Genomic DNA, 18,492 nt, shown 5'->3' with positions numbered 1-18,492 from the left:
GCACATAAAATTATTTTGTATTGTCACCGCCATACTTGGTACGCTCCTTTGCCCATGATGCAGCTCGTCAAGTGTGTGTTCATCAACGCTAGCCAAAATGTCTTAATGCTGGAAGTATAGAATATCTACGTTAATTGTGTTTCTATTCCCAACAAGCATACATTTATGCTATCTCATATTTATTGGTATGTTTGTGCGTTTGTTTGTCCTTTTGTCGATTCAAGCGGTTTAAATCCACAAGCTAAAATGTAGCTAGCATGCTAAATGGTCAGACTTTGCCGGGTGATTTTCTTGTTATTCGATTGTGCGACTTGGCAAAGAACTATGTTTACTTTTAATTTAATTTACTCACTGCTCGATTAGACAGCCTCATATTTCACAAGCTGGACGCTTGTTAAATTGTATTGCTGTATCGTACCAGTTTAAATGAACAAAAGGACCACAGTTTTCCCTTGTTTCTTTACCCGTAACATGTTTGAATGAGATATTTTTTGTGTTCGGTCGTCGCTTATATCGTTTTGTTTATTAGGATGGTTTCACGTTATAGTCAGCATAATCCAATGCTAACTAAATAGTACCTTTTTTAAAAACTCTTAATTGTACTTGCAGCGTGACAACTGAAGACAATGACGTCCATTATCAAGCTGACAGCTGTGTCGGGGGTCCAGGAGGAGTCTGCCCTCTGTTACCTGCTGCAGGTGGATGAATTCCGCTTCCTCCTGGACTGTGGCTGGGATGAGAACTTCTCAATGGACATTATTGATGCTATGAAACGGTAATTATGGTATCCATCTGCTGATTACACCCCCTTCTGTTCTGTGAATTGAAAAAAATGAATGTGTGATGTTTCATTTGTCCCCCCTTCCTCAGATATGTTCATCAGGTTGATGCTGTGCTTCTCTCCCATCCTGACCCCATACACCTGGGAGCCCTGCCATACGCTGTGGGGAAAATGGGCTTAAACTGCACTATATATGCCACAATACCTGTCTACAAGATGGGGCAAATGTTCATGTATGATCTATATCAGGTAAGAAAGTGCTGTGTGGAGATGTGCCAGTATACTGTTTTTACTATATACTGTGGTTAAACATCAATACTGCCAACCATTTCCATTACTGTGATTATCATAGTTTTCAAAGGACACCGAAAATACAGCAGAGGATCAGGCTTCTGTCTTTCCAGCTCTAGCTTCTCTGGGCATGGCTTTCTTTATTAACATTAGCCACGAACCTACTGCAGTGTGGCTGGCTTACGGGTATTAGTCATAACGTTCAGTGAGAGAGAGCTGCATTTCACCTGACTGACACTCTGTGTGTCAAAAGATTGCAGACATCACATTTTTCCTCTCAGATTAGCTTCACCTCTGCTGGCGTTTGTTAGTAGTGATGTAGAGAAGGCGTGTAGAGCGACTGTCAGCACTAGTGGCCTTTAAGAGCCCAGTTTAGCTGTTATTATGGTATGTTAAAAATGATGTTAACTGTTAACACCCAGCAGATAACACTTACTACACCGTCAGTACACCCCAGAAATCAATCGATCAATTTCACTGGGAAAAATTTTTCAAATTCACATTTGAAAAATGAATTTTTCAAAGTATGAATGGGTGTGTAGAATCTAAGAGACACAAATACTGAGCTGCATTTAAAGTGATTTCCAGTCACACATCCCTAATATGTGGCTGTATGCATGTACAGTCACTTACACTATTACACTATTACACTACTATGTTCTTTTTTCTGCATAGTCTCGAAACAACAGTGAAGATTTCACACTCTTCACCCTTGATGATGTGGATTGTGCATTTGACAAAATCCAGCAACTGAAATACTCTCAGATTGTCAATCTGAAAGGTGAGTTACAGTCAGAAGTTTGCTTTGTTCATGTATCACAGGCACATCAGTGTTTTTATATCATGCTTTGTACCTCACAGGGAAAGGGCATGGTCTTTCAATCACACCGCTCCCCGCTGGTCACATGATTGGAGGGACTATTTGGAAAATCGTGAAGGACGGGGAGGAGGAGATCGTTTATGCTGTGGACTTCAACCACAAGAGAGAGATGTGAGAACAAAGAAAACTTGCATATCAAGTAGAATATTGGTTTTAGTTTGGCTGTGCGTTCATGCTCTGTTTTACTCTGCTTTTACAATTCTAGCCACTTGAACGGCTGCACGTTGGAGAGCATCAGTCGTCCTTCCTTACTTATTACAGACTCCTTCAATGCTACATATGTACAACCACGTCGCAAACAAAGGGATGAGCAGCTCCTTAGTAAGTAATCTTCACAGGATTCTGTAGTAGTAATAATTAAATTGCATATTAAAGTATTCATTAAAATAAAAAACAATCATCAGAAGAGACCAATGGTCTAAGACGTGTGCCTTGTAATTGTGATGTTTCTGACTTAATTCCAACATCACAAATGAGAGTCAAAGGACCATATTCTCAGTTAAAGTCTTCTCTGTCACAAAGCGTTTTGTGTCTTGTTGTAAATTGTGTGACAAAAGCAAAATTGTAACTGGTACTTAAACCTTTTTTACCTCTGTTGGTCAAGAAATGAACTGTACTCATAGTTTATGACACCTAATATTTTTTAAAAATTCCTCCCAGACCTCCTCCTATTTCTGTTAACTGAGAAATGTAATATAATGGATGAATAATACATCATATTCATATTCTTCTTTTTCTCTCCTCAAAGCCAATGTAATGGAGACCCTTCGTGGTGACGGTAATGTCCTTATTGCCGTGGATACGGCTGGGCGCGTGTTGGAGCTGGCTCAGCTCCTGGACCAGATTTGGAGGACAAAGGATGCTGGACTGGGAGCTTACCCACTCGCCCTGCTTAACAACGTCAGCTACAATGTGGTGGAGTTCTCCAAGTCCCAGGTATCAATCACAGAGATTTACGCTTCGGAAACGTTTGTATTGTTGCTTATGTGTCAATTTTCCATGATAAACGTGAAAGTAAATTATAATTTCATAGTACATTTAAAGAATATCTTTACAAGTCATGGTTTTTGCCTGCTGTGTGTAGGTGGAGTGGATGAGTGACAAGCTCATGAGGTGTTTTGAGGACAAGAGAAACAACCCTTTCCAGTTCCGTCACTTGACCCTGTGCCACAGTCTGGCAGACCTGGCCCGGGTGCCCAGCCCCAAGGTGGTGCTGTGCAGCCAGCCAGACCTGGAATCTGGCTTTTCTAGAGAACTCTTTATCCAGTGGTGCCAAGACACCAAAAACTCCATCATCCTGACCTACCGTACTACACCTGGAACCCTGGCCCGCTACCTCATCGACAACCCCGGAGAGAAGATGCTGGATCTGGAGGTGACACCAGCAGTCATGATGTTGATTTGCTATGACAGAGGGGATAGATTAATCTCTTCATGCAGCGTTTTGCCCCAGGGGGGAAGCTTCTGTCTCTCACATTCAGACCTAGCTGAGGAAACAACAAAATGTGTCATTCTGTCATTTGCGCCATATCCATCTTTCACTCTTCTCATTATGACAGGTGAGGAAGAGAGTGAAGCTGGAAGGCAAGGAGCTGGAAGAATACCTTGAAAATGATAAAATAAAGAAGGAAGCGGCTAAAAAACTCGAACAAGCAAAAGAGTAAGTCCACAAAGAGATACACACAGGTCAACTGGGTGCTTAAGGGGTCCATGTCTCTTATTGCTGATGTTTATGTTTGCTTCATGCACTTGATTTATATCATTTTATAGTCTGTAAACAGCTAAAACAGCAAATGATCGTGGCTAACAACATGATTTGCCAACAAAAATGCAAATTGTGATCTAGATTGCACATCTAAAACTGTTTATTTAAATGAAAAGCTGTTAATGGAACCAGAGTCATGACACGCCAAGTCTGCTTGCAGCAACATCAGTCTGAAACTGAGCAAAAATGTGTTGGAAAAATTTAAATATGTACACAGTTAATGTTTATTTTGATGCACTTGCAGGGTGGATGTGGACTCCAGTGACGAGAGCGATATGGACGATGACCTGGATCAACCAGCTACTGTGAAAACCAAACACCACGACTTGATGATGAAGGGCGAGGGGAGCCGTAAAGGCAGTTTCTTCAAACAAGCCAAAAAGTCTTACCCAATGTTCCCCACACACGAGGAGAGAATCAAATGGGACGAGTACGGAGAAATCATCAGGTACTGCAATATTGATCCATGTGAACATTGGGTCAAAGAGAGATGAATGTAGACATGGAAAACCTACACCTACTGTATGTGAATTAGCAGCCATTGTCAGTAAACTGTCATGATGTTTATTTACAGGCTAGAAGACTTTCTTGTTCCCGAACTGCAAGCCACAGAGGAGGAGAAAAGCAAATTGGAGTCTGGGTTGACCAACGGTGATGAGCCCATGGACCAGGACCTCTCTGTCGTCCCCACCAAATGCATCTCCAGTGTAGAAAATCTTGAAATCAGGTCAGTGATCATCTGGCTCGTAGTCAAGAGAATTTAGCTCATGGCTAGTACTCTGCAGGTTTAAATTCCCAAATATAAAATGTAGGGATGCACCGATCAGTCGGCCACCGATGGAAAATGGCCGGTTTTCAGCTGATCATCCATTACCGGCGACCGGCCAATCAGTCTCATATATCCAATTTTTTGCTGGTCAAATTTTCCACAGATAGCCACATTATGGCTCATATCACATACACAACGGCAGCTGTGGCTTAAACAGTACAGACACACACATGTCGTTGGTGTGGAAGTTCTTCAGCATAACTGAAGAAGACACAAAACTCACAATTTGTTATACCTTTTTAAGTCCAAAATAAGCTGTGGAGGAACAACCTTGAAAGCATTTGGAACAATAAAAAAAAAACATCATCCCAGTGAACATGCCCGATTTCAAGAAGAAAAATGTGAGTTATTTAAATAGTACATGAACATACAATTAAATTACAATATTCCATTAAAGAAAAGTTTAAAAAATGTTTGTGTATGCTGTCAATTATAGTAATTAGAAAGAAAGCAATTGGCAGAAATCAGAATCGGCACGTCAGACTTTTACACAAATCGGAAATTGGAATCGGCCTAGAAAATTGCAATCGGTGCATCTCTAATAAAATGCTCTCCTCTTCCTCATAAAATACCTGTTAGTGCTGATCAGTGGCCAACAGCACAGTGTTGCACTGTGCTGGATGGCCTCCAGGTATGAATGAGTGTAAATGTTTGAGTGTGTTGCTGAGAAAGGATGATGTCAAGTCAGCAAACTTCCCCCGGATGAATTACAACTCTGTCAAGAAATCCTGTCTCGGCCCGTGTTAAGTAATGCTCAACAAATCAGCAATATTCAAAGTCTTTATTCTGTCTTCATTCCCCCCCGACAGAGCCAGAGTAACATATATAGACTATGAAGGTCGCTCTGACGGCGACTCCATAAAGAAGATTATTAATCAGATGAAGCCCAGACAGCTGGTGATCGTTCATGGGCCGCCAGAAGCCAGCCTGGACCTGGCTGAGTCCTGCAAGGCTTTCAGCAAGGACATCAAAGTCTACACACCCAAACTGCAGGAAACTATAGACGCCACCAGTGAGACACACATCTACCAGGTCAGCCAGCCCTGCTTGGTTACCATTTGAATTCAGTACCGTCTTTTGTGATTGGCTGTACAGAATTGTTGGGTGAACAGCAAAATTTTACGTCTTATTTTGTTTATTAGACTCATAAATACAACATATTCTGCTTTGAAATGATAAAACCTTTATAAATCTGTCATTGTCAGGTCTTTGCGTTTGCTATTTGGGTTTTAAAATCCCTGCTAAAAGGTTGATTTCTTTAGCAACGCCCACGCTGAAGCATAAAAGCAACCTTCCATGACAGTCCAACGTCTTCACCCTATATTGTCTTCTCACGGTAAAGGTACGGTTGAAAGACTCCTTGGTGAGCTCCCTGCAGTTCTGCAAGGCCAAAGACACGGAGCTGGCGTGGATCGACGGCGTGCTGGACATGCGCGTGGTGAAGGTGGACACGGGCGTGATGCTGGAGGAGGGTGTGAAAGAGGAAGCGGAGGACGGCGAGCTGGCCATGGACATCGCCCCCGATCTTGGCATAGACCACAGCACCACGGCGGCGGCGGCCCAGCGGGCCATTAAGAACCTGTTCGGAGAGGATGACAAGGAGCTGTCTGAGGAGAGTGATGTCATCCCCACGCTGGAGCCACTGCCTCCACATGAGGTGAGGGAACATATACCGACTAGTCACAGTCCAGCAGAGATGTTGCATCGACATACGAGTATTTCTTGATATGAGTTTGGGGAAACGTGTGGAAAATAAATTTGTAGTCATTAAGCTTAAAACAATCACTTTAGAACAAGTTTAACACTCTGTTATCGTGCTGTTAAATACTCATGCTATTAACTGGGACATACTGTAAATCAGTAGTATCGAATTAGTGAAGTGTCCCACCTCTGACTGATGGGATCATAAAAAAAAAAAGTGGGAAGAAAGCCAATGATGGTGCTTTGCTTTAATTGAGCCATGAGAGATTTCCAGTGGAAGCGTTGCAGACTTTTCCACTCATATCGGAATGTAACTTCATTTCAAGGCTTTTTGCATTCATGCAAATTACTTCAGCTGGTGGAATAAACAGAAGTAGCAGAGGGGTTTTTGGAGCTGCTGAACCAAAACTCTTATTTTCATGCCCTAAAAAGTGGCTCAGAGACAATTTGCCCAAGGTGAGTTACAGATAAGAGTTTATCCTGGAGCAGATAACCACAGGACTCACAACTGCAGGTGGTACAAACTTTTTCAGGATGGTTGTAATACGATTCCGGTAGTCTGTGTCCACAACAGCGTATGAGCAGCTCCGGCAGCTCCCTTTTTTTTTGAGAAACTGTCTTCCATGTTCCCTCCAGATTCCAGGGCATCAGTCGGTGTTCATCAACGAGCCTCGCCTGTCTGACTTCAAGCAGGTCCTGCTGAGAGAGGGCATCCAGGCCGAGTTTGTGGGAGGAGTGCTGGTATGCAACAACATGGTGGCCGTCCGCAGGGTGAGTGTCCTTCCCACTGGCTCAGTGAGCGCGCTATCCATCAGCTCCCCGCAACGCAAGGCAACACTCGCCCTCGACAAGGAAAGCGGCCAGCACGGAAGACATATGGCACTGGCTTGTTTTTACGCCAGAAACACACAGATAAAATGTTGAGCTTTTGGTTTTATTCCATATTGATTCATATTTTGGCTTAGTGTTGCATAGTTTATAATTTATTGAGGATTGATACACTGTTTAGCCAATCAAGAATTAAAAACACTTATAACTACACATCAGATACAAACCAGACAAATTCACACTAGTGGATTTAAAAACAATACATCCTTTCATATCTCCTGTTTATAGACTTAAGGCTCTTATATTGTTCCCTTCAAGGCATTAAAACCAACTTGCAGAGATTTCTTTAGGACAGTAATTTATCACTGCAACAACTAGACAAGAGTGAACACATTTCCACTGACACGAGTATTTATTGCCATAGAGTCTGTCGACTGTGAGCCATCAGAAGTAGCCAATGCACAGCTGAAAATTGTCCCCATAAGACATACTAATATCGTTGTAAAAGAGTATGATACGTTCAGCTTCTCCCTTTGTTTGATGATGGATTGTGCATCTCGAGCAAGGCGTGCTTTTCAGTGCAGTGGGGAGGTTGTTTTCGATGCTGCAGGAAATACAGCAGCTTAGCCTGGAGTCTAGAGAAACACGGGCAAGAGCAGTCGGCTGTATATACTGTGTGTGTGTGTGTATATATATATAAATGTCAGTCTGTGTGTGTTATCAGGTGATGGCAGTGAACCAAAGTCAGACAGTTGTCTCTGCAGAGATATGTTGTAGTTAAAAATATTAAAACCTTTTATTTTGACCAGCAAGATTATCCTTGATAGGTATTTATCAACAAAATCAGACATGATATAATCTTAAAAGATATAATTTTGTTTAAGGGATGAAACGCAATTGGTCAGAATTTCACAAAACATTAAATAGTGTCTGAGTGTGGTTTGTGGTTTACACACTATTAAATAAAATACCAGCAATTAACACAATATGGAACATTAAACACAGAGAAACAAATACAGCCTGCCTAAGTAGGATGGAACACTATTAAATAAAATAAGTAGGATAAACATTAAAGAGAGAAAAAAAATGAAAGGCATTTGAAAAGATCTCACCTCAGAAAAAAGCTTAAAAAAAAGTCACAAGTAGAATTTAACAACTCAATTAAAGGGAAAAATAGGAGTGAGCCAGGATACCAACAACAAAATGCATAATTGACAAGAACTTAAAATAGATGTAACCCAGAAAATGAAATCAAAGAGAACAGAGACAGTGTGTGTGTCTGTGTGTGTGTGTGCTATTTAACTGGGAAAACTTGATTCATTAGACACTTTAATCCCAAGTAAGAAGCAACGAATAGGAAACGTGACCGTGTTGTACAAAGTGTTAACGAATATAACACCAGGACCTTGATGACCTGTGTGTCTTTGTGCTCTCTTTGTCCAGACGGAGGCCGGACGCATTGGCCTGGAAGGCTGCCTGTGTGACGACTACTATAAGATCCGGGAGCTTCTGTATCAGCAGTACGCCGTAGTATAACAGCAGCAGCAGTAGTAAACGCTGCAACAGAGCACACCATGGCAATACAGAGACAATCCTTTATGAGGACTTTACCCAGAGGAGAAGAGCGTGACACGCTCAGACTACCTCTGCCCCATGGGCGGCTCCAGCTGTTTGACTGTAAACATCGTTGTACAGTTTCCCTTTTATATTTTTTTTCCAGATAACTTTTTTTTTTTTTATTGTTAGTTTACCACTGCAATGTGAGAGGCAGATGCTTTACCCGGACTGACCTTTCTATGTGAATGGACTCTACAACTCTGAGGTTCTTATATTCCTAACCCCCCCCTCCCTCTGTACAGTAACATCCCCATGCACTGGATGGACAAAAGGATGCTTCCCTCCTCTTATTCATTAAAAACAGTGATTTTTTTTCAAATATGTGTTGCTGTGAAAGGTTTATCTCAGATGTTCATGCGATAGTTAGCACTGGGTGTTCAACCTCAGTACTTTTGGAATACTGACAAGCACTCAAAGCCTGTCAAGTATAGATAGATGGCATTGAATGCTGTCCCATATTCTTAGTCTTGTGTTCATATGCTTTGATCAAATATTGTTTGATCAGGAAAATTTGCAAATTTTAGACAACAGTAAATTCAGGCAATTTCTTGTGGCCACTTGTCTTAAAACAGCATTAAAGCAATTTATTATTGCACTTCCATAAAGATGGAGACTTGCAAGAGACAGACAAAAAAGAAATAATGGTCAAAATCGAATCTGTGGAGGCCGAGATATCCTGAACTTTACTCCTTTGTATAAACAAAGTTTCACAGAAGCTGAATCCTACACTTCCCAAAATGCAACTTGATAGATTGATAGACTTTATAGACTTTCATTAGACTTTGCCTGGTAAATACTTCCAGCTAACATTTGTAATTACAAAAATTCTGTTATAGATTTGAAATGGCAAGCCCAAACTGAAAATAACCCGATTACATCATCAGAGTCATTTTCTCAAACTTGAAAAACCTTCTTCAGAGCCGCAGAGGACAACAAGTTGAGTAGTAGCACTCAAGACAAATAAAAAGATTTTCATCAGTAAAATGAATTGAATTCACCTTTAAACAATGATGTATTGAGAAGTTTGGCATATTTGTTATGTGAAAAAATGTTATTAGTATATTGCTCAATTTAAGATATTGAAAAATATAATTTTGGTATCTGTAATGAAATTTGGGTATCATATTGGCATCATTATGGAAACATTTCAAACCACACCCAGGTCTTTCCACAGCTGATGTGGTGTATTTCATTTGCTATCTGTACTATAACAGCACATTACCGCCTACTAGGTCAACTAGTTACTGCAGTAACACCAGATGGAGACATTTTTCAGCTGTATCTAACCAGCCTCTGAATACCCATATCAAATCTGCCCATGCAGCAGGACCATCTGTAATGCAGTGGTGAGATGACATTGTCCCTGAAGTGATAACTGGGATTGAATATAACTCAACCTGCTACGTGGTGAGCTAGGATTAACGCTCTCTTTATATTTCAGGCAACTGTCTCTCGCAGTAAAAACTGTGTTTACTTCCTCGGCTGTTTGTGACGGGGTGAAAAAAAAATAATGAAATGGTCCAGCAGTTTGTTTTCTTATCTTTTTCAGGCACATGGATATACAGCCTCACCTCTGCTGTGCCCCAGTGAGGTGGAACCAGTGTATTAGAAAAGTTAGGCGATAAGGAGGGAGGAGGGAGTGTTGCTGGCGTGAGGATGGAGGGTGTCATTGCCAGAGCAGTGTGTTCCAGTGTGCCGTGGTGGCACATTGACTCGGTTGATTACATTTGCACCACTGTGTGAATCCCCGGGGTAGATCCTTAACACAGGCAGCTGCGGAATGCCACTTATATGGAGATACCAAAACAAAACAGCTCCCCCTCCTCCAGCCTCCACACTCCTTTTCATCACCCCCAACTCTCCCATCTCACATGTGCCCAGAGCAGTGGAGACTCCTACACTGATAGCCTGTTAAGCAATCACAGGGGGGCACACACACACACACATACACACAAGTAGGACAGTGAAAGAGAGCAGTGTTAAGGAGTGTGTGTGTGTGTGGGTGAACATGCACATGGTTGGAGGAGTTAGACTTGAGCACGGATGGGTGGCTGTCGTGCAGGCCTGTTTTTATACAGTTGCATAACATACAGTTTTGCACTTTAGAAACATTAAAATTTAAATGCTCTTTTTTAATCCATGGCTCACACAGACACACACACACACACACAAAAAAAAACTTCAGAAACGCACCAGTGATGCCTTTTATTTATTTCTTCCCCCCCCCCTCCACCCCTCCTGCCCCCCCTCCACCCCGAACCTCGGTAACCTGTGACAGACTGAGGCTGAGTGAGAGATAGAGAGCTAGAGTGGAGATGATGGGGAGGAGAGGGAGAAGCTCTTCTGTGCCACAGAGCATGCCAGCCCTGGCCAGTCACTGCTTTTCATTTTGATAATTGACCGGCAACGCCAGAAATGTCCATCAGCTAATCCTCTTAGCTTTCATAATGCTGACTCTGTCACAGAAGCCCCTGTTTTAATGTAACGAGCAGCTAAGCCCAGAGCACAGGGCAGAGTCGCCCTGGGGCACCGAGGCCACTCTGCCCTCTGGAGGCCAGCGAGAGACCTGCTCTCAACTCAACAAGTGCCCCGCCGATCTGTCAGACGACGACAAATCACAGATCTATCACCTGGCTCCAGAGTGATCATCCCTCTGCTTTTCACGCTGTACTCACTGGAACGATGTGGCAAAAGCTGCAACGAAAAAAAAAGGAGCATCTTGGTTGTGTATATCCATTCATCTGTGTGGATTGGAGGATGAATGAATATAATCCCTTTTGAATTCCCGGTCTCCTCACTAAGCAGACCACTTAATGCCAATGACATCAATGTAATAATATGAAAGGGGACGCATTTCTATGAAACCGCACAATATTCAAACATAGCATAAGGCATACAAATCTCATGATACCCCGCTCTAAAAATGGAACTTTATCTCTTTACTCTGGCCAAATGGACATCATGCTAAATTTCTTGAGCATTTGCAAAGTAGTTCTTTGAGGTCAGAATAACAAAAATTGTGGAGTCAAGGACTCTGTGCCTTTATCTCAACTTTCTCAACTGAGAAAATGCAAAATAATTAAATTATGAAGCCCAATTTTCAGAGATCTTGCAATATTTAAACACTCAAATTAACAGAGAATTACTTATTCAGGACTCCAATTTTGCAGATGGAAAGCTTAAAGAATTACGCCTTCTTTACACCTACCAACATGTTGTATCTAGTTTGTTTATCTCGTACACAAACTGAAATGTCAAAAACATGTTGTAGTTTTATGGGGAGTTACATGCATGGATGTATTGAAAGAATTTCTTGAGGACCAAGGAGTCACTGCACTCGGCTGCTTGTCACCAAGAAATCATTACAGCTCCCTGTAAAACACCACTTGCCATTTTAAATTTTTTGTTAGTGTACGAATAAACAAACGAGATTTTAATTCTGAGCTTTAGAGGTGCTGGTAGGAGCATCTTTGATCTTTGAAGAGAGCCAGGCAAGCTGTTTCCCACCTGTTTTCCTGACTCGCTCCATGCTTAGCACACCATCTACCTCTCGGCAAGAAAGTGAGTGTATTTCCCAAAATGTTGAACTATTCCTTAAAAAATTTGGTTGCGTGGAGTCACCTTACAATATTTAGAACCTAAAAGCAGTTTTTAGGCTCTTGGCTACTCTTGAGAGTGACTTAACTGTTCATCTTGTTTTCATTCTCTTCATTTTCTCCCCTTTCACTCTTCCCCACTCAACACTTGTTAATTCCCCTCTAGGCTCTTGCTTGCTTTTTTCCTCCATCTCTTCCCCAATTCCTCTCTCTATGGTTAATCCCCATGTGCCAGCGTCTTGCTGTGGTAATGGTCCTTTAGTAAAGGAACCACTTATGCACACCCACTCTTTAAGACACATAGAAAGACTGTGTTGAGCAGGAATCCTGAATTACACCATCATGGAGGTGATCCTCTTATGCAACCTGCTCTTCACACCCATCCACAAAGCAGGAATGCTCACGAGCACAAATCCACGAAAGGCACTCGCTGCCAGATTACCCACAGTCCACAATACTGCAGCTGCCATGTTGCCTTTTCGATGAAACAATGCATTTTGTTGGGTGAATTCATAGCCAGGACTGATCCTGGCTGGTTTATTGGCAGAGACATGTGGATGACTTAGCGATCATGTGTATGTGACTGGATATTTAGGACAGATCACATGAGATTGTTTTGCTTGGCTGAAGTACAAACAGCACATTCTTCTCCTCTCCGAGCAAAACAAACCTGACCAGCTGGTTGTCCGTAACTTGAGGCGATGCAGGCAATAGGATCAGGAAGCGCGTTCTTGGATGAGGGCAGTATCAGCCTCTTAGCAAACTGCATTCAGGCTGACATGTGGTTCCAGCCAGTCAGCAGAATGCAACCTGGCTGGCCTCCTCTTTCCGCTCAGCACATCAGAGGGGAACCGGCTCTATCTGATGTGACATGGCTGACATCACCTTGAGAGCTGTGAGGAGGACCCTGCCGATGATTAAGCTCAAAAAAAAAAAAACATGAAGAGGGTTAGCTCTGTGTTTACCCCCGCAGACGTCTCTCCTAAACTCGGGACGACTCTCTGGCATGACACAGTGCCGTGTAAGAAGGCTGAATCATCTGCAGTGAACGACAGCGATGTGAAAACAAGCAGAGGCCAAACCGAGGAGTGTGAATCCAAAGAGGTGACTCAGCATTACAACCGTTTATCGTCGTGCAGTTCAGTTTAGATGCCACCGCTCTGAATGGTGGCCTGCAGACCTCGGTCAAACAATGTCCAAATTATTCTGCTTGGTTTAACTTTTGTAGCGCAACATAAGTGAGGTTTTCCTGCATCAGAACAATTCTAGTTGTGTCGCCCATGTGCCCAACCACAGGACCAAATATAAAATTGCCCTTTCAGTGCTTTCAGTCACACATTCTTTTGTTTGTCATGCTGAAGACTCGATAAAAAAAAAGAGTTTCCAGAGCTAAAGACTCAATTTGAGTCACGAAAATGGCAACTTGAAACTTAACCCAACCTGCTGTGAGATTTGAAAGCTAAGAACATTCAAGTATCAAGTTTTCACCTGATAAAATCTGGTACAAAACACAACAAACCTTGAATTGTGATTATTAGGCCTTGTATTGAAAGGACTTGGTCTCAGATGTCAAAAAAAGAAGGGAAAAAAAGGCCTTGAAACCCAATTTATTAAATCAGCCTTTTACATTGAGCAATACTTTACCAAAATTGAAAAAAAGTTTTGGTTGTTTCACATTAGAGATTTCTCCCTGTGCTGTTTTGTCTGCGCTGATATGAAAAGGCAGGGTTCAGTTGAAAATCTAATGACAGTTCTGAGTGTTGCTGGCACTGTCAATAAAATCTGATCCAATCACACCTGAATATTCCAGATGAAGCAGATTAGTTATTGAGTATTTAAAAATTTTGTTATATTGAAACTGTTTTTACAGGCTGAGCAGTGTTCTTCATGACAAGTGCCTTTTGCACCAGCTGCTCTTAAAGTCCCCCTCCAGTCCAAAAATATGCTTTTCTTCTTGTTCCTACAGTTGGATGTTTGAGCTTCACTGTGCAGAATGATGTATGTGTTTGACACTAGAAGGATGTTTTCACATTCATCTGCTAAAAATGGAAAGTTTCTCTGTGCGCGTTGAAAATCTGATTTTAAGGGGCATGAGTGTGATGTGGAAACTTCAAGCCTGCAGTGCACAAACACTGAGAATGGACTGAAGTAGGAGACATCTATTTGCATATTCATAGATTCTGGATTTTTAATGAGGGAGAAGGAGTAGATGTCATTTTAAGGATTTTAACACAATAACATAACATAACATAACATCATAGTCTTTTTTAGATTCACTACAGCTCAGGATGCTACAGTGACTTCTTGTTCACACAGCTTCTTATTGGATGGTGCTATAGATGGGTTTTTTTTTAGCAACCAATTTACACATTACTAAAGTGTTTACTAGATAAGACATTCGTTTAAGTCTTAATGATGTAACCTGATTTAGTAAATCAATAAGCTGAAAATAGCTAGTAGTTATAGGAACTTAGGAGGGACTTAATGCACCAACTGATGGAATTACGATTTACAGACTCTCGATCTTCATGTGTAAAATTGATGGAGTGCCCCATTAAAAAAAACAAAAAAAAAAAAACATTTCTGATAAGTTCTCCATCAAAAAGCACATTCCAGTCCTCGTGTCTGCTTATGAATAATAACACCATGACATTAACAACTCCTACTCCAGTGTGGAGGTGTGCAGGGTGTTGAAATCGCACAGCAGGGAAATCTACCAGTTCATTGACTTTAATGCACACCCTTCCACCCCCAGCTCCAAGTGAATGAAGTAAAAAGAGTTCATCCTCACTTGTCCTCTGCTTCAGAGTACTGCTGGTAGTATTAATACAGACCTTGTCTCTGCAACTGTGGTGCTATCTTCCCAGAATGAATGGGCTGCATGCTTCCGCTGGTATAACCTCTGTGGTCAGTCTGAATGGGACTCTCCACTGTTCTTTGCAAGGGGAAAAGGTTGCTCTTTGCCTGCCTACCCTTCCTTTTCTGCTGTGCGGACAAAAGAATAATGAAGCTATTTGTGTGCAGCTCATTACAAAAGGCTAAGTCTTTCTCAGATATAGCCAACCTTTTTCCTTTAGCCACTGTCCATCGTTAGTCAGCATAGCACCCCAAACAGTGAAACCTTCATCCAATTTCACGCAGTCCTGATGCTCACTGTTCCTAAAACTGTTCCAAAAAGTCAAATTGATGTCTTGGGCCTTAGTGGTGAGTATGATGTTTTGATAGGTGAACTTCAGTTTCTATGAGGGAAGTAAGCAAAGAGAAAAATAAGAATGTTTAGTGGAACCAGAATAATAAGTAACAGCTTGAGGGAATAATTAACATAAAGGTAAATTAAAAACTGAAATGTTGATTAATTCATGAGATGATGTCTAGAGAAATGAAAGCACATTCGTTGATTTTTGGTCTACATGAAGATTAGTCATGTGCAGGAAGTGGACAAAATATCATGAACACCATACCATATAATGTACTCCAATGCAAGACCACAAACTATAGCCTTCACTTTAGCACGAAAGGTCACTCTTGACCTTGGAATTGGTAATTTAAACTTAAACTCCACCAATTTTACAAATTAAAGTCTGTTATGCGAAATAACTTGTATAAAGCCTTTAGTGGCTCCAGAGGGAGCTGCACAAAATCTGATAAATTGCCTCAACTCATCTGACTTGAGTTAGCGTCAGTTGGTACTGAAGACTACAAGATAGAAAATGGGAGAAAAATCTGGAGATGTGTAGTTACAAAGACGTGAGGTTACTTCTGTAAGCCTGCGCCTCATCTTTGCTTGAGGCTAGCAGCTCAAAGCTACATTAGTCACTACTATCATATGGGTAATGAAGGAGCCTGGGAAAAAAGCAAGGAATTAAAAGAAATCTGATTCTGCTGCATTGAATATCAATTCTTTTTTGAAAAACTGTCCATTGTGAGTCCAACAATGTTATATAAGTGCAATGCTAAATTGCTGGAGTTCTTTTTTTTAAGGGCCACTAACTAGCTATAGCTTTCACACACATCTCATGGTCTTCCTCAGCAGATACAACAACTTTAAACAGGACGGGTGAGTCAACACACTCTTTCAGTCAGTTTGAAGCTATTGTACTGGATTGCATTATGTACACTACAAATGTCCATGACATTTTCTCCACCCCGCTGTTTCATTAATACACCAAACATTTAAGAGCAAGTTTTCCTTTCTAGTCAGAAGGCGCCTACTGTACATCACTCTGCCAATTTTTATATGTTATGCAACAGATTTGTTTGGAGAGATAAAGAAATGAATCATGCTCAGCCGGCATGAAACGCATGTAAATGATCGAGCATATTACCCTGTATTTCACGCAGTTACAGTAGCAAGCACTGTATGAATCATAATGTTTGGTACTGATGTTGGCTGTCTTGGGTTGACTGAGTTGTCTTACATTGTCGACAGCTGTATGGGTGAGTTTTCATGTCCTGGAGATGAAGAGAGTGGTACAGAAGATGACTGCTGCCTCTAGAATACACAGATTAGACTCTCTGTTGCTCCTCTCTGCCCTGTTTATTCTTCACACCTGAGCGGGCATACAAATAAACCTGCGGTGCTGCCACAGAATGCTCAAAACTCATGATGAATATTTCATTTTTTTTCTGCAGCTGACTGACGAGCTTTTTCAAGGAGTAAAATCAGAAGGTCTCCAGAGACTTTTCTTGTGTGTGTGTGTGTGTGCACATAGCAGCCTCTGGCTAAAGAGGGATGTGCAATACTTGGCAGGTTGAAAAAAAAAAAAAAGGGTTCAGAGCTGGAGATAATTCTCCCTCCACTGTCTTCTTGCTTCAGATAATTTGTGAAATATTAGTTACAATGCCAGCAGTGCATTAATGCATCCTTTTTTAGCTCAGTGTCACCTGGTCATCTCTCCACATCGCAAAAACACACCTCAGCAGAATCCACTCCACATGTACATGGGATATCCCAGCACAATGTTACCACTCTAAAAGGACATACTGTATTCCAACTGCCCTTTTCTCCCTTTGTATCTTGTAAACGCTGAAAGAGAGAGAATTTAAAGGCACACTCAGAGTTTTAATCACAAAGTTCTTGTGTATAATGTGTAGATAATATATTGTTTTTGATCTTAACTTATAAGACAAGACAAAAACAGGACCAGGACTTGAGAAAACAAGTCCTGGTTTTGATCATATCGCAAGATTTCCATCAACAGATGGAGACTGCACAGTTCTCAAGGAATTGTAGATGATCACATTTCTGCTCTGAGTCCTTAAAGTGCTCAGAGAAATGCAAATTTGAACATCTTGCGGCAGGTAATATGATTGAAAGCTCCAGAAGAAGCTACTAAATAGACTGTGTGGGGAGATTCTCAGCTGCTGTTTCCTCCTGTTTTATTTCAGTTCTCGTTCCCACAGCTTGCATAGTTCTCACTTACTTTGCATAAGTAACCTGATATGACTTTTTGGGTAATTTCAGTCCGTGTTATGACTCTCTATCTCACCATGCTGTAGTTATATGTCATCAGTAAAAACCAGCAGTTGATAATCATTCACTATTTTCTGACATAGACTGTATTTAGCTTCATTCTGTACATTACTACTGGATACACACCTCAGTCATCTATAGCAACTGGGACATACTGCTGGTACAATGAAAACAATATTTCCATAATTACAAAAACATTATGTAAACTCTGTCATGGTTCTGCTATACTGCCCTTAAAGGCTGAATCTTAATTACTGCATTAAACCAGTGAACAAACCGCATGAATCATCACAGCGATAATGGAGTTGGAAGCTGAAATGAGCAACTCTGAGTCAAACGGCAATTGTTGTGCAACACTCACATGCTTCATTGTTAACACCCTTGACATCAAGTCATTAGTGATCTGCAGTGCAAGGACGTGACACATGCTTGGCATTTATATCAAACAACACATTTACATTGCGCTGACTGCTCCTTTTGACTTCTGCCCACGTGAAAACACTCCTACAAAGCCAATCTCCCCGTTGTCTCCCTAAAAACCACAGTTCACACACACGTTATTATCTCCTCTGCAGATCAGCGGGCCATTCACCAGGTCCTGGAGAAGGCAAACGAGGCCATGTGTGTATGTTTGACCAAGCCACGGAGTGTAAAGCAGTGGCTAAATCTCTGTAAGCAGGCCCTGGCATTGCTCCCCAATTGCCTGCCTGCTGTGTGGGCAGGGGCCTGGA

General features: G+C 41.5%; 1 protein-coding gene across 1 annotated transcript; it reads left to right on the top strand.

Annotated features, from left to right (window-relative positions):
• The first annotated feature begins 40 nt into the window (after positions 1 to 40).
• Positions 41 to 9,011, top strand: cpsf2 (cleavage and polyadenylation specific factor 2). Its single transcript, XM_067571856.1, has 15 exons — positions 41 to 185; positions 610 to 775; positions 871 to 1,030; positions 1,748 to 1,853; positions 1,934 to 2,063; positions 2,158 to 2,273; positions 2,701 to 2,888; positions 3,037 to 3,327; positions 3,512 to 3,612; positions 3,962 to 4,165; positions 4,292 to 4,444; positions 5,356 to 5,578; positions 5,889 to 6,203; positions 6,884 to 7,018; positions 8,519 to 9,011. Exons 2-15 carry the CDS (start codon positions 627 to 629, stop codon positions 8,609 to 8,611), a joined length of 2,364 nt encoding a protein of 787 aa, XP_067427957.1. The 5' UTR covers positions 41 to 185; positions 610 to 626; the 3' UTR covers positions 8,612 to 9,011.
• Positions 9,012 to 18,492: the final 9,481 nt, after the last annotated feature.

The sequence above is a fragment of the Thunnus thynnus genome, chromosome 18 (genome assembly GCF_963924715.1).
Source record: "Thunnus thynnus chromosome 18, fThuThy2.1, whole genome shotgun sequence".
Lineage (NCBI taxonomy): Eukaryota > Metazoa > Chordata > Actinopteri > Scombriformes > Scombridae > Thunnus > Thunnus thynnus.
The sequence above is the reverse complement of the archived record's forward strand: the minus strand, read 5'-3'. Positions and strand labels throughout refer to the sequence as shown.